Source organism: Somniosus microcephalus, chromosome 3 (assembly GCF_052327205.1).
Source record: "Somniosus microcephalus isolate GS21.2 chromosome 3, FLI_Smic_1.0, whole genome shotgun sequence".
Taxonomy (NCBI): Eukaryota; Metazoa; Chordata; class Chondrichthyes; order Squaliformes; family Somniosidae; genus Somniosus; species Somniosus microcephalus.
Window position 1 is genome coordinate 372,791,405 of NC_140989.1, and position 17,129 is coordinate 372,808,533.

General features: G+C 50.7%; 1 protein-coding gene across 4 annotated transcripts in view; it reads left to right on the forward strand.

Moving 5' to 3' along the window:
• LOC147122438 (guanine nucleotide exchange factor VAV3-like) overlaps positions 1–17,129 on the forward strand; it is a 307,623-nt gene that overhangs the window by 249,110 nt on the left and 41,384 nt on the right. For 3 of the 4 annotated variants that reach the window (XM_085983597.1, XM_085983596.1, XM_085983598.1), the window contains exons 24-25: positions 7,684–7,771; positions 13,683–13,812. In XM_085983597.1, coding sequence (XP_085839723.1) covers positions 7,684–7,771; positions 13,683–13,812 — 218 coding nt within the window. Of the gene's footprint in view, positions 1–7,683; positions 7,772–13,682; positions 13,813–17,129 lie in introns of those variants that run through there. The other variant, XR_015077746.1, reaches the window with a different exon arrangement.

Below are 17,129 nucleotides of genomic sequence, written 5' to 3' on the forward strand. Positions count from 1 at the left end.
CCAGCACAGACTGGTGTGGAGTATAAAACACCAGGCACAGACTGGTGTGGATTATAAACACCAGCACAGACTTGGTGTGGAGTATAAAACAACCAGCAACAGGACTGGTGTGGATTATAAACACCAGCACAGGACTGGTGTGGATTATAAAACACCAGCACAGACTGGTGTGGATTATAAAACACCAGCACAGACTGGTGTGGATTTATAAAACACCAGCACAGGGACTGGTGTGGATTATAAACACCAGCACAGACTGGGTGTGGATTATAAACACCAGCACAGACTGGTGTGGATTATAAAACACCAGCACAGACTGGTGTGGATTATAAACACCAGCACAGACTGGTGTGGATTATAAAACACCAGCACAGACTGGTGTGGAGTATAAACACCAGCACAGACTGGTGGTGGATTATAAACACCAGCACAGGACTGGTGTGGATTATAAAACACCAGCACAGACTGGTGTGGATTATAAACACCAGCACAGACTGGTGTGGATTATAAACACCAGCACAGACTGGTGTGGATTATAAACACCAGCACAGACTGGTGTGGATTATAAAACACCAGCACAGACTGGTGTGGATTATAAACACCAGCACAGACTGGTGTGGATTATAAACACCAGCACAGACTGGTGTGGATTATAAACACCAGCACAGACTGGTGTGGATTATAAACACCAGCACAGACTGGTGTGGATTATAAACACCAGCACAGACTGGTGTGGATTATAAACACCAGCACAGACTGGTTGTGGATTATAAACACCAGCACAGACTGGTGTGGATTATAAACACCAGCACAGACTGGTGTGGATTATAAACACCAGCACAGACTGGTGTGGATTATAAACACCAGCACAGGACTGGTGTGGGATTATAAACACCAGCACAGACTGGTGTGGATTATAAACACCAGCACAGACTGGTGTGGATTATAAACACCAGCACAGACTGGTGTGGATTATAAAGATTAAACACCAGCACAGACTGGTGTGGATTATAAACACCAGCACAGACTGGTGTGGATTATAAACACCAGCACAGACTGGTGTGGATTATAAAACACCAGCACAGACTGGTGTGGATTATAAACACCAGCACAGACTGGTGTGGATTATAAACACCAGCACAGACTGGTGTGGATTATAAACACCAGCACAGACTGGTGTGGATTATAAACACCAGCAACAGACTGGTGTGGATTATAAAACACCAGCACAGACTGGTGTGGATTATAAACACCAGCACAGACTGGTGTGGATTATAAAACACCAGCACAGACTGGTGTGGATTATAAACACCAGCACAGACTGGTGTGGATTATAAACACCAGCACAGACTGGTGTGGATTATAAACACCAGCACAGACTGGTGTGGATTATAAACACCAGCACAGACTGGTGTGGATTATAAACACCAGCACAGACTGGTGTGGATTATAAACACCAGCACAGACTGGTGTGGATTATAAACACCAGCACAGACTGGTGTGGATTATAAACACCAGCACAGACTGGTGTGGATTATAAACACCAGCACAGACTGGTGTGGATTATAAACACCAGGCACAGACTGGTGTGGATTATAAACACCAGCACAGACTGGTGTGGATTATAAACACCAGCACAGGACTGGTGTGGATTATAAACACCAGCACAGACTGGTGTGGATTATAAACACCAGCACAGACTGGTGTGGATTATAAACACCAGCACAGACTGGTGTGGATTATAAACACCAGCACAGACTGGTGTGGATTATAAACACAGCACAGACTGGTGTGGATTATAAACACCAGCACAGACTGGTGTGGATTATAAACACCAGCACAGACTGGTGTGGATTATAAACACCAGCACAGACTGGTGTGGATTATAAACACCAGCACAGACTGGTGTGGATTATAAACACCAGCACAGACTGGTGTGGATTATAAACACCAGCACAGACTGGTGTGGATTTATAAACACCAGCACAGACTGGTGTGGATTATAAACACCAGCACAGACTGGTGTGGATTATAAACACCAGCACAGACTGGTGTGGGATTATAAAACACCAGCACAGACTGGTGTGGATTATAAACACCAGCACAGACTGGTGTGGATTATAAACACCAGCACAGACTGGTGTGGATTATAAACACCAGCACAGACTGGTGTGGATTATAAACACCAGCACAGACTGGTGTGGATTATAAAACACCAGCACAGACTGGTGTGGATTATAAAACACCAGCACAGACTGGTGTGGATTATAAACACCAGCACAGACTGGTGTGGATTATAAACACCAGCACAGACTGGTGTGGATTATAAACACCAGCACAGACTGGTGTGGAGTATAAACACCGCACAGACTGGTTGTGGATTATAAACACCAGCACAGACTGGTGTGGATTATAAACACCAGCACAGACTGGTGTGGATTATAAAACACCAGCACAGACTGGTGTGGATTATAAACACCAGCACAGGACTGGTGTGGATTATAAACACCAGCACAGACTGGTGTGGATTATAAAACACCAGCACAGACTGGTGTGGATTATAAACACCAGCACAGACTGGTGTGGATTATAAACACCAGCACAGACTGGTGTGGATTATAAACACCAGCACAGACTGGTGTGGATTATAAACACCAGCACAGACTGGTGTGGATTATAAACACCAGCACAGACTGGTGTGGATTATAAACACCAGCACAGACTGGTGTGGATTATAAACACCAGCACAGACTGGTGTGGATTATAAACACCAGCACAGACTGGTGTGGATTATAAACACCAGCACAGACTGGTGTGGATTATAAAAACCAGCACAGACTGGTGTGGATTATAAACACCAGCACAGACTGGTGTGGATTATAAACACCAGCACAGGACTGGTGTGGGATTATAAACACCAGCACAGACTGGTGTGGATTATAAAACACCAGCACAGACTGGTGTGGGATTATAAACACCAGCACAGACTGGTGTGGATTATAAACACCAGCACAGGACTGGTGTGGATTATAAACACCAGCACAGACTGGTGTGGATTATAAACACCAGCACAGACTGGTTGTGGGATTATAAACACCAGCACAGACTGGTGTGGATTATAAAACACCAGCACAGACTGGTGTGGATTATAAACACCAGCACAGACTGGTGTGGATTATAAAACACCAGCACAGACTGGTGTGGATTATAAACACCAGCACAGACTGGTGTGTGGATTATAAACACCAGCACAGACTGGTGTGGATTATAAACCACCAGCACAGACTGGTTGTGGATTATAAACACCAGCACAGACTGGTGTGGATTATAAACACCAGCAACAGACTGGTGTGGATTATAAACACCAGCACAGACTGGTGTGGGATTATAAACACCAGCACAGACTGGTGTGGATTATAAACACCAGCAACAAGACTGGTGTGGGATTATAAACACCAGCACAGACTGGGTGTGGATTATAAACACCAGCACAGACTGGTGTGGATTATAAACACCAGCACAGACTGGTGTGGATTATAAACACCAGCACAGACTGGTGTGGATTATAAACACCAGCACAGACTGGTGTGGATTATAAACACCAGCACAGACTGGTGTGGATTATAAACACCAGCACAGACTGGTGTGGATTATAAACACCAGCACAGACTGGTGTGGATTATAAACACCAGCACAGACTGGTGTGGATTATAAACACCAGCACAGACTGGTGTGGATTATAAACACCAGCACAGACTGGTGTGGATATAAACACCGGCACAGACTGGTGTGGAGTATAAACACCTGCACAGACTGGTGTGGATTATAAACACCAGCACAGACTGGTGTGGATTATAAACACCAGCACAGACTGTGTGGAGTATAAACACCAGCACAGACTGGTGTGGAGTATAAACACCAGCACAGACTGGTGTGGATTATAAACACCAGCACAGACTGGTGTGGAGTATAAACACCAGCACAGACTGGTGTGGATTATAAACACCAGCACAGACTGGTGTGGATTATAAAACACCAGCACAGACTGGTGTGGATTATAAACACCAGCACAGACTGGTGTGGATTATAAACACCAGGCACAGACTGGTGTGGATTATAAACACCAGCACAGACTGGTGTGGAGTATAAACACCAGCACAGACTGGTGTGGATTATAAACACCAGCACAGACTGGTGTGGATTATAAACACCAGCACAGACTGGTGTGGATTATAAACACCAGCACAGACTGGTGTGGAGTATAAACACCAGCACAGGACTGGTGTTGGAGTATAAACACCAGCACAGACTGGTGTGGATTATAAACACCAGCACAGACTGGTGTGGAGTATAAACACCAGCACAGACTGGTGTGGAGTATAAACACCAGCACAGACTGGTGTGGATTATAAAACACCAGCACAGACTGGTGTGGAGTATAAACCACCAGCACAGACTGGTGTGGGAGTATAAACACCGCACAGACTGGTGTGGATTATAAACACCAGCACAGACTGGTGTGGATTATAAACACCAGCACAGACTGGTGTGGAGTATAAACACCAGCACAGACTGGTGTGGAGTATAAACACCAGCACAGACTGGTGTGGATTATAAACACCAGCACAGACTGGTGTGGAGTATAAAACACCAGCACAGACTGGTGTGGATTATAAACCACCAGCACAGACTGGTGTGGATTATAAACACCAGCACAGACTGGTGTGGATTATAAACACCAGCACAGACTGGTGTGGAGTATAAACACCAGCACAGACTGGTGTGGAGTATAAAACACCAGCACAGACTGGTGTGGATTATAAACACCAGCACAGGACTGGTGTGGATTATAAACACCAGCACAGACTGGTGTGGAGTATAAACACCAGCACAGACTGGTGTGGATTATAAACACCAGCACAGACTGGTGTGGATTATAAACACCAGCACAGACTGGTGTGGAGTATAAACACCAGCACAGACTGGTGTGGATTATAAACACCAGCACAGACTGGTGTGGATTATAAACACCAGCACAGACTGGTGTGGATTATAAACACCAGCACAGACTGGTGTGGATTATAAACACCAGCACAGACTGGTGTGGATTATAAACACCAGCACAGACTGGTGTGGATTATAAACCCAGCACAGACTGGTGTGGATTATAAACACCAGCACAGACTGGTGTGGATTATAAACACCGGCACAGACTGGTGTGGAGTATAAACACCAGCACAGACTGGTGTGGATTATAAAACACCAGCACAGACTGGTGTGGATTATAAACACCAGCACAGACTGGTGTGGATTATAAAACACCAGCACAGACTGGTGTGGATTATAAACACCAGCACAGACTGGTGTGGATTATAAACACCAGCACAGACCTGGTGTGGAGTATAAACACCAGCACAGACTGGTGTGGATTATAAACACCAGCACAGACTGTGTGTGGATTATAAACACCAGCACAGGACTGGTGTGGAGTATAAACACCAGCACAGACTGGTGTGGATTATAAACACCAGCACAGACTGGTGTGGATTATAAACACCAGCACAGACTGGTGTGGAGTATAAACACCAGCACAGACTGGTGTGGATTATAAACACCAGCACAGACTGGTGTGGATTATAAACACCAGCACAGACTGGTGTGGATTATAAACACCAGCACAGACTGGTGTGGATCACAGACTGGTGTGGATTATAAACACCAGCACAGACTGGTGTGGATTATAAACACCAGCACAGACTGGTGTGGATTATAAACACCAGCACAGACTGGTGTGGAGTATAAACACCAGCACAGACTGGTGTGGAGTATAAACACCAGCACAGACTGGTGTGGAGTATAAACACCAGCACAGACTGGTGTGGATTATAAACACCAGCACAGACTGGTGTGGATTATAAACACCAGCACAGACTGGTGTGGATTATAAACACCAGCACAGACTGGTGTGGATTATAAACACCAGCACAGACTGGTGTGGATTATAAACACCAGCACAGACTGGTGTGGATTATAAACACCAGCACAGACTGGTGTGGATTATAAACACCAGCACAGACTGGTGTGGATTATAAACACCAGCACAGACTGGTGTGGATTATAAACACCAGCACAGACTGGTGTGGATTATAAACACCAGCACAGACTGGTGTGGATTATAAACACCAGCACAGACTGGTGTGGAGTATAAACACCAGCACAGACTGGTGTGGATTATAAACACCAGCACAGACTGGTGTGGATTATAAACACCAGCACAGACTGGTGTGGAGTATAAACACCAGCACAGACTGGTGTGGATTATAAACACCAGCACAGACTGGTGTGGATTATAAACACCAGCACAGACTGGTGTGGATTATAAACACCAGCACAGGACTGGTGTGGATTATAAACACCAGCACAGACTGGTGTGGAGTATAAACACCAGCACAGACTGGTGTGGATTATAAACACCAGCACAGACTGGTGTGGATTATAAACACCAGCACAGACTGGTGTGGAGTATAAACACCAGCACAGACTGGTGTGGATTATAAACACCAGCACAGACTGGTGTGGAGTATAAACACCAGCACAGACTGGTGTGGATTATAAACACCAGCACAGACTGGTGTGGAGTATAAACACCAGCACAGACTGGTGTGGATTATAAACACCAGCACAGACTGGTGTGGATTATAAACACCGGCACAGACTGGTGTGGATTATAAACACCAGCACAGACTGGTGTGGATTATAAACACCAGCACAGACTGGTGTGGATTATAAACACCAGCACAGACTGGTGTGGATTATAAACACCAGCACAGACTGGTGTGGATTATAAACACCGGCACAGACTGGTGTGGATTATAAACACCAGCACAGACTGGTGTGGAGTATAAACACCAGCACAGACTGGTGTGGATTATAAACACCAGCACAGACTGGTGTGGATTATAAACACCAGCACAGACTGGTGTGGATTATAAACACCAGCACAGACTGGTGTGGATTATAAACACCAGCACAGACTGGTGTGGATTATAAACACCAGCACAGACTGGTGTGGAGTATAAACACCAGCACAGACTGGTGTGGATTATAAACACCAGCACAGACTGGTGTGGATTATAAACACCAGCACAGACTGGTGTGGAGTATAAACACCAGCACAGACTGGTGTGGAGTATAAACACCGGCACAGACTGGTGTGGAGTATAAACACCAGCACAGACTGGTGTGGATTATAAACACCAGCACAGACTGGTGTGGATTATAAACACCAGCACAGACTGGTGTGGATTATAAACACCAGCACAGACTGGTGTGGATTATAAACACCAGCACAGACTGGTGTGGATTATAAACACCAGCACAGACTGGTGTGGAGTATAAACACCAGCACAGACTGGTGTGGATTATAAACACCAGCACAGACTGGTGTGGATTATAAACACCAGCACAGACTGGTTTGGATTATAAACACCAGCACAGACTGGTGGTGCCCAATGGCCTGTTTCTGTGCCGTATATTCAATGTAATTCCCTTGGAGAAGAGTGAGAGGTAGTGGAAGGAATCGCAAGCTGATTAACAGTCTGACAGGGCGGCGAGGTTATTGTTCTTGTAGCTACGGCTGGCCCTGTCTGTCCGCCTCACGTCGGTTTTTAAATTTCTCGGCAGGTACAACAATGAGGTGAAACACATCAAGATTATTTCCAGAGACTCGTCCTTTCACATTGCAGAAAACAAGAGGTTCCATGGCTTAACAGTGAGTACCGATCGCGCGGAGAAACCCGACCTCAGCAAAGAATCTTTTTCTTTTATTCATTCATGGGATGTGGGCGTCGCTGGCAAGGCCGGCGTTTATTGCCCATCCCTAATTGCCCTTGAGAAGCTGGTGGTGAGCCGCCGTCTTGAACCGCTGCAGGATTTTGACCCAGCGACGATGAAGGATCGGTGATATATTTCCAAATCAGGATGGTGTGTGACTTGGAGGGGGACTTGGAGGTGGTGGTGTTCCCATGCGCCTGCTGCCCTGGTCCTTCTCGGTGGTAGAGGTCATGGTTGAAGTCTTGCTACAATTGTACAGGGCCTTGGTGAGACCACACCTGGAGCACTGTGCACAGATTTGGTCTCCTTATCTAAGGAAGGATATACTTGCCTTGGAGCCAGTGCAACGAAGGTTCACTAGATTGATCCCTGGGAGAAGAGGTGACGTAAGAAAACTACTGGCCACTCGGTCTAAGTATTAAACCAGGCTTTAATCAACTGTATTACAACATGGAGATCTAGTTGTGTCCTTCACTAGTTCCTGTTAAAGAATGTCCTGAGCAAGCTGGGCCCATGCCCGAGTAGTTAGACTCTCCCTGGACAGCGCCACCAGCAGGCCGCTCAGTATTATTTCATAAGTCATTTCCACATGAATGACAAGATTCATGTCAAGGGCTGTCCTATGATGAGAGATTGTGTAGACTGGGCTGATACTCTCTGGAGTTTAGAAGAATGAGAGGTGATCTCATTGAAGCATATAAGATTCTGAGGGGGATTGACAGGGTCGATGCAGGGACGATGTTTCCCCTGGCTGGAGAGTCTAGAACCAGGGGGCACAGTCTCAGGATAAGGGGCCGGCCATTTAGGACTGAGACGATGAGGAACTTCTTCACTCAGAGGGTTGTGAATCTTTGGAATTCTCTGCCCCAAATATTCAAGGCTGAGGTAGATAGATTTTTGGACTCTAGGGGAATCAAGGGATATGGGGATAGCACAGGAAAGTGGAGTTGAGGTCGATGATCAGCCATGATCTTATTGAATGGCGGAGCAGGCTCGAGGGGCGGAGCAGGCTCGAGGGGCCGAGTGGTGGAGCAGACTCGAGGGGCCGTGTGGCGGAGCAGGCTCGAGGGGCCGAGTGGCAGAGCAGGCTCGAGGGGCCGTGTGGCAGAGCAGGCTCGAGGGGCCGTGAGGCGGAGCTGGCTCGAGGGGCCGGGTGGCAGACCTGGCTCGAGGGGCCGGGTGGCGGAGCAGGCTCGAGGGGCCGTGTGGTGGAGCAGGCTCGAGGGGTTGTGTGGTGGAGCAGGCTCGAGGGGCTGTGTGGTGGAGCAGGCTCGAGGGGCCGTGTGGTGGAGCAGGCTTGAGGGGCCATGTGGCGGAGCAGGCTCGAGGGGCCGTATGGCGGAGCACGCTCGAGGGGCCATGAGGCGGAGCGGGTTCGAGGGGGCCGTGTGGCGGAGCAGGCTTGAGGGGCCGTGTGGTGGAGCAGGCTCGAGGGGCCGTGAGGCGGAGCGGGTTCGAGGGGCCGTGTGGCGGAGCTGGCTCGAGGGGCCGTGTGGTGGAGCAGGCTCGAGGGGCCGTGTGAGGGAGCAGGCTCTCGGGGCCGTGTGGCGGAGCAGGCTCGAGGGGCCGTGTGGCGGAGCAGGCTCGAGGGGCCATGTGGTGGAGCAGGCTCGAGGGGCCGTGTGGTGGAGCAGGCTCGAGGGGCCGTGTGAGGGAGCAGGCTCTAGGGGCCGTGTGGCGGAGCAGGCTCGAGGGGCCGTGTGGTGGAGCAGGCTCGAGGGGCCATGTGGTGGAGCAGGCTCGAGGGGCCGTGTGGTGGAGCAGGCTCGAGGGGCCGTGTGGTGGAGCAGGCTCGAGGAGCCGTGTGAGGGAGCAGGCTCTAGGGGCCGTGTGGCGGAGCAGGCTCGAGGGGCCGTGTGGTGGAGCAGGCTCGAGGGGCCGTGTGGTGGAGCAGGCTCGAGGGGCCGTGTGGTGGAGCAGGCTCGAGGGGCCGAGTGAGGGAGCAGGCTCTAGGGGCCGTGTGGCGGAGCAGGCTCGAGGGGCCGTGTGGTGGAGCAGGCTCGAGGGGCCGTGTGGTGGAGCAGGCTCGAGGGGCCGTGTGGTGGAGCAGGCTCGAGAGGCTGTGTGGCGGAGCAGGCTCGAGGGGCCGTGTGGTGGAGCAGGCTCGAGGGGCCGTGTGGTGGAGCAGGCTCGAGGGGCCGTGTGGTGGAGCAGGCTCGAGGGGCCGAGTGGTGGAGCAGGCTCGAGGGGCCGTGTGGTGGAGCAGGCTCGAGAGGCCGTGTGGTGGAGCAGGCTCGAGGGGCCGTGTGGTGTAGCAGGCTCGAGGGGCCGTGAGGCGGAGCGGGTTCGAGGGGCCGTGTGGCGGAGCTGGCTCGAGGGGCCGTGTGGTGGAGCAGGCTCGAGGGGCCGTGTGAGGGAGCAGGCTCTAGGGGCCGTGTGGCGGAGCAGGCTCGAGGGGCCGTGTGGTGGAGCAGGCTCGAGGGGCCGAGTGGCAGAGCAGGCTCGAGAGGCTGTGTGGCGGAGCAGGCTTGAGGGGCCGTGTGGTGGAGCAGGCTCGAGGGGCCGAGTGGCGGAGCAGGCTCGAGGGGCCGTGTGGTGGAGCAGGCTCAAGAGGCTGTGTGGCGGAGCAGGCTCGAGGGGCCGTGTGGTGGAGCAGGCTCGAGGGGCCGAGTGGTGGAGCAGGCTCAAGAGGCTGTGTGGCGGAGCAGGCTCGAGGGGCCGTGTGGTGGAGCAGGCTCGAGGGGCCGAGTGGCGGAGCAGGCTCGAGGGGCCGTGTGGTGGAGCAGGCTCGAGGGGCCGAGTGGCCGACTCTGCTCTGAATTCGTATGTTCTTATGGTTTTGGGAGGTGCTGTCAAAGAAGCGTTGGCGAGTTCCTGCAGTGCATCCTGTAGATGGTCCACACTGCAGCCACGGTGGTGGGAATCCTGCTTTATTTCCTCGCGAGGTGGGGAGAGGGAAAGAAGTTTGCAGGGCTCCGGGGGAAAGGGCGGTGGAGTGGGACTAGCTGAAGTTCTCTTGCAGATAGCCGGCACGGGCTCGACGGGCCGAATGGCCTCCTTCTGTGCTGTAGTCATTCTATGATTCTAGGGGCTGTAATTGGCCTCAGGACCTCCAGGTGAGCGTGGGGGATCAGCCGGGAATTGCTCCTTGTGCGGGAGTCGAAGGAATCTTCATGGACTGAAGTATATCACTGTGGGACTGACTGAAATCTGTACTGCCACTGCACCCGTCCCAGACAGAGCAAAAAGTTACACAGAATGTACGGCACAGGAACAGGCCATTCGGCCCCACTGCTCCGTGCCGGTGTTTCTGCTCCACACCAGCCTCCTCCCACCCTTCCTCATCTCACCCCATCACCATATCCTTCTATTCCTTTCTCCCTCCTGTACTTATCCAGCTTCCCCGTAAATGCATCTTAGAATCAAAGAATCAAAAAACAGTACAGCACAGAAGGCCATCGAGTCTGCACATGCTCTCACAACGAGCACGTCAGCTAGTCCCGCTCCCCGCCCTTTCCCAGTAGTCCTGCAAATTTATTTTCCTTCATGTACTTACCCAATTCCCTTTTGAAAGCCGTGATTGAGTCTGTCTCCATCACCCTTTCAGGCAGTGAATTGCAGATCATAACCACTCGCTGTGTAAAAAATCCTTTCCTCATGTCAACATTTGCTTCTTCTGCCAATCATTTTAAATCTGTGTTCTCTGTTTCTCGACCCTTCTGTCAATGGGAACCGTTTCTATCTACTCTGTCTAGACTCCCCATGATTTTTAACACTGCTAACAAATCTCCGCGCAACCTTCTCTGCTCTAAGGAGAACAATTCCAGCATCTAGAGTCTAACCACATAACAGTATTCCCGCATCCCTGGAACCATTCTACTAAATCTCCTCTGCACCCTCTCCAAAGCCTTGATGTCCTTCCTAAAGTGTGGTGCTCAGAATTGGACCCAATCCTCCCGCTGGGGCCGAATTCTGTGTTATTCGCCTCAACCACTCCCTGTGGGAGCGAGTTCCACATTCTCACCAATCTCTGGGTAAAGAGGTTGCTCCTGAATTCCCCATTGGATTTATTACTGAATGTCACAGACAGACAACGGGGTTCCCACACCGAAAACTCAGATCCCCAACACTTCATGATGTGCCCAGAGGTGCGACTGTGTTAGGATGAAGGGTGTTTGAATCCTGGTCAGGACCCCTGGTCCCATTGCTCAGTCCCTGACCTCTCTTCGTCAGCCCACCTGCTGACAGGTGCTAGGAGAATCCGCACAGTAAATCCCGATCCAACACAACATTATCGAGGCTCGAGCCCCAATCTCACCGCCTCAGAGTGCTGCACTGTCGGAGGGGCAGTACTGAGGGAGCACCGCACTGTCGGAGGGTCAGTACTGAGGGAGCGCTGCACTGTCGGAGGGTCAGTACTGAGGGAGTGCTGCATTGTCGGAGGGGCAGTTCTGAGGGAGTGCTGCACTGTCAGGGGCAGTACTGAGGGAGCGCTGCACTGTCGGAGGGTCAGTACTGAGGGAGCGCTGCACTGTCAGAGGGGCAGTACTGAGGGAGTGCTGCACTGTCGGAGGGGCAGTACTGAGGGAGCGCTGCACTGTCAGAGGGGCAGTACTGAGGGAGTGCCGCACTGTCGGAGGGGCAGTACTGAGGGAGTGCTGCACTGTCAGAGGGGCAGTACTGAGGGAGTGCTGCACTGTCGGAGGGGCAGTACTGAGGGAGCGCTGCACTGTCAGAGGGGCAGTACTGAGGGAGTGCTGCACTGTCGGAGGGGCAGTACTGAGGGAGTGCTGCACTGTCAGAGGGGCAGTACTGAGGGAGTGCTGCACTGTCGGAGGGGCAGTACTGAGGGAGCGCTGCACTGTCGGAGGGGCAGTACTGAGGGAGCGCTGCACTGTCAGAGGGGCAGTACTGAGGGAGTGCTGCACTGTCAGAGGATCAGTACTGAGGGAGTGCCACACTGTCAGAGGTTCAGTACTGAGGGAGTGCCGCACTGTCGGAGGGGCAGTACTGAGGGAGCGCCGCACTGTCAGAGGGTCAGTACTGAGGGAGTGCTGCACTGTCGGAGGGGCAGTACTGAGGGAGTGCTGCACTGTCGGAGGGGCAGTACTGAGGGAGTGCTGCACTGTCGGAGGGGCAGTACTGAGGGAGCGCTGCACTGTCGGAGGTCATGAAAGATGCTATATAATTTCAAGTTCTTTCTTTCTGTCTTTCTATCTTTTTCTCTTTCTCTTTCCCCCTTTCTTCCTTAGACTGGAGTCCAAAAGCAAGCGAGTTATGGTGAACCTTCATAAATCACTGGTTCGGCCCGCGCTGGAGTATTGTGGCCAATTCTGGGCACCACACCTTAGGAAGGGTGTCAAGGCCTTGGAGAGGCTGCAGAGGAGATTTACTGGAATGGTGCCGGGGATGAGGGACTTCAGTTATGTGGAGAGACTGGAGAAGCTGGGATTGTTCTCCTTAGAGCAGAGAAGGTTAAGGGGAGATTTAATGGAGGTGTTCAAAATGATGAAGGGTATTTGATCGAGTAAATAAGGAGAAACTGTTTCCAGTGGCAGGAGGGTCGGTAACCAGAGGACACAGATTGAAGATAATTAGCAAAAGAGCCAGAGGGGAGATGAGGAGAATGTTTTTACAGCGAGTTGTTGTGATCTGGAACGCGCTGCCTGAAAGGGCGGTGGAAGCAGATTCAATAATAACTTTCAAAAGGGAATTGGAGAAATACTTGAAAAGGGAAATTCACAGGGCTGTGGGGAAAGAGCATGGAGTGGGACTAATTGGAGAGCTCTTTCAAAGAGCCGGCACAGGCACGATGGGCCGAATGGCCTCCTCCTGTGCTGTGAGATTCTCTGATTCTATGAGATCTGCTATGATGCCACAGGTTATTAACATAAATGTTTTTTTAACAGGAACTTGTAGAATATTATAAATATCATTCGCTGAAAGAGGGATTCCGATGTTTGGACACAACCCTCCAGTATCCGTACAAAGACCCTGAGGATGGCTCCGTGCAAAGGCCTCACCGAGCGGGGGGTCAATGTGAGTACTCGCACTCTGCCTCGCTTGTCGACAATGTTCAGGAGCAGTCAGTAAAACAAATCAGATGTTAGGCTGTATTAGACTGGATAATGTCCACCATGACCAGCGGTCTCACCCTGTCCAGAACAGCAGAACCAGAGGACGCGGCCTGCGCTCGAAGGGCAAGTTCAAAACTCCTCTGTGGAAACAATATTTCAGTGAGCGAGTGGTCAATCTATGGAACAGGCTCCCGAGGGGACGGTGGGAGCAGTTAGTGTTGACCCATTCAAAGTGAATTCGATCGATTTCCCCCAGAAAATCACATTTAGTGCTCCAGTATCTGAGTAATTGGAGACATGAGGTGTGGTGAGTGTAGCGAGCTCGGGAGGAACAGGTGAGTTTGGACCTCTGGTTCCCAAAGCTCTCCCCCACTGGGATTTAGCTCACTTCATGTCTGGGTCTGTTAGACTCATTGATCGAGATCGATCGCTGTGATTGGTCAATAACTCCATTTTCATTGTAACATGTGACTACCAGGATGGTAGAAGGTGAACTGGATGGATCCGGGTCTGATAAGTCCAGTAATTCCAATGTTCATATCTACAAGCAAACCGCCTGCACCTGCAGCTGAAGGCACGGCCGCCTATGGTGGAGCGATTACAATCGAGGATGCGCAAGAGGCCGGAATGGGAGGAGCGCAGAGATCTCGGAGGGTTGAAGGGCTGGAGGAGGTTACAGAGATAGGGAGGAGTGAGGCCATGGAGGGATTTGAACACAAAGAAGAGAATTTTAACTTAAAGGCATTGCTGGACTGGGAGCAAATGTACATAGAGGCAGTGGAGAGTGAAAGACACATACCATAGTGCAGAGATAAACAGAGTAGTAATACAAAGGCAAAATACTGTGGGTGCTGGAAATCTGAAATAAAAACAGAAAATGCTAGAAATACTCAGCAGGTCAGGCAGCATCAGCTCCGACGATGCCACCTTCCATACTTGTGCTTCTGACATGTCTTCCCTTTTCCTCATCCGAGGATTCCCCTCTACCGTGGTTGACACGGCCCTCGACCGTGTCCTTTCCGTTTCCCGCACTTCTGCTCTCACCCCTGCCCCTCCCTCCCAGAACCACGATAGGGTTCCCCTTGTCCTCACCTTTGACCCCACCAGCCTCCACATTCAACGGATCATCCTCCGTCACCTCCAGCGTGACCCCATCACCTAATACATCTTCCCCTCCCCCCCACTTTCAGCATTCCATAGGGACCGCTCCCTCCGCGACACCCTAGTCCACTCCGCCACCACCCCCAGTGTGGTGTATGTAACCTGTTCCACCTTAAGAGAACTACTTTAAGAGATGTACTACTTTCTCTTGGCTGCTGTATACTGTAATACCGGTGGTGACCACACCGGTATATAAGTGTTGTGTAAGGATCTGCTGGGCAGTTCAGCCCTGACCTCCGAATAGTAAAGACCTGTTAAAAGTTATTCTTGTTGTCTGTGTCCAGTGATTGATCCTAAACATAACTGGGACACACAGACTCAACAGTGGCGACGAGTCCGATCTTACCCTGCGGCAGTTTTACATCCAAGGCAGCTTTGTCCTCAGAACGGGAGTCGAGAAGAGGCATCCGCCCTCATCATCCTGCTGAGCACCATCGCACGGGAGGCATCGAGAACCCGGGTTAAAAAGAAAAAGAATTCTGACCACGAAGCCCTCCATCAGCGACAGGCAGTGATCATCCCTTCTACCACGGTGGTGGGTAAGCCGATCAGCGACACGAGCAGAAAGTCGGCCGCGTTGGCTGTGGAGTAGGGGAGGGAAAACGGAGGAATAAGGGCGGAGAGCTCGACCACGGCCGGTAGAAAGGGCCGGGCTGCAATCGAGGCCGAGAGGCGCAGCGACTGGGGCAGCTTAAGGCTCGAGAGCCGCGGAGAATTCAAACGCAGCCGGTGTAAAGGACCTGGCTGCAAGCGGGGCTGCGAGGCAAAGCAGCGTCGGGGAGTGAGAACCGCTGGGGAGGCGAGAACGGCAGCAGCATGGCAATCGCCATTGCAGCTAGCGGGGGAAGAAGGCAAACGCGGGAATCCGCCATTGTAGTCGGCGGGGGAAGAAGACGAGCGCGGGAAAGACCGCCAAGCGCGGGAAGCCGCCATTTTAGTAGGCGGGGGAAGAAGACAAGCGCGGGAAGCCGCCATTTTGAGAAAAAGAAATTTAAAAAAAAAAAATTGCAAGGATGCCTAAACATGGGAGCATTAATACCTTTGATAGTGATATCGAAGATTGGACCACGTATGTAGAACGCATGGAAGTGTATTGTAAAGCAAATAATGTACCAAATGATGAGAAAGCACTAACCTTATTAAGCTTAATGGGTGCGAAAACATACGGGCTATTGAAGCACCTTCTATCACCAAATAAACCGGCGGATCAGACTTTCACGAATATTGTTACTGTCCTGAAAGATCATTTAAACCCCACGCCGCTGATGATAGTGGAACGATTTAAATTTTACAGAAGAACGCAGCTGAAAGACGAAAGCAACGCTGAATTTTTAATTGAACTGCGTAAGCTAGCAAAGTACTGTCAGTTTGGAACAGGACTAGCAGATGCGCTGAGAGATAAATTTGTGTGTGGATTGTTAAAAGAAGGAACACAAAAGCGACTGCTTGAGGAGAATGAGCTTACGCTTGATAAAGCTGTCACTATTGCAGCATCGCACGAAGCCGCAGCGAGAGGCACTGCGGAAATGCAGCTACGGTCACCGGAACTCAGCACCAATCAAATGGTCTTGAGTACAGTAAAATGTTATCGTTGTGGAAAGACAACGCACGATCAGAACCAGTGCAGGTTCAAAAATCAGGAATGCAGAAAATGTGGCAGGCTTGGTCACATTGCTAAAGTATGCTGGTCAGGAAAGAAGACCAGCAACAAAAAGTCACCGCAGGAAAAGTACAGAAAGGTACACAAAGTGACAGAGAACAGTTCGAACGAACAGAAGTCAGATTCAGACTCCAGCAGTAATGAACTGGGTAGTCTAAGAGTACACAATGTTGGTAAGGAAGCAGACCTCCAAACAATTTGGGTCACACTTCAGATAGCAGGAGTCCAAGTGAAGATGGAATTGGACACTGGATCGGCATTGACGGTCATGAATAAGAAAGATTACAAAAGGTTATTCCCACATATTCCCCTACGGGATACGGAGATTGTATTGAAAACATACACGGGGCAAAGAGTATACCCCATCGGGAAGATAGAGGTAAAGGTGGTCCACAAGGGCAAAGAAAGCCGAGGAATGGACTTATATGTGCTACCTGAGGGAGGTCCACCACTACTGG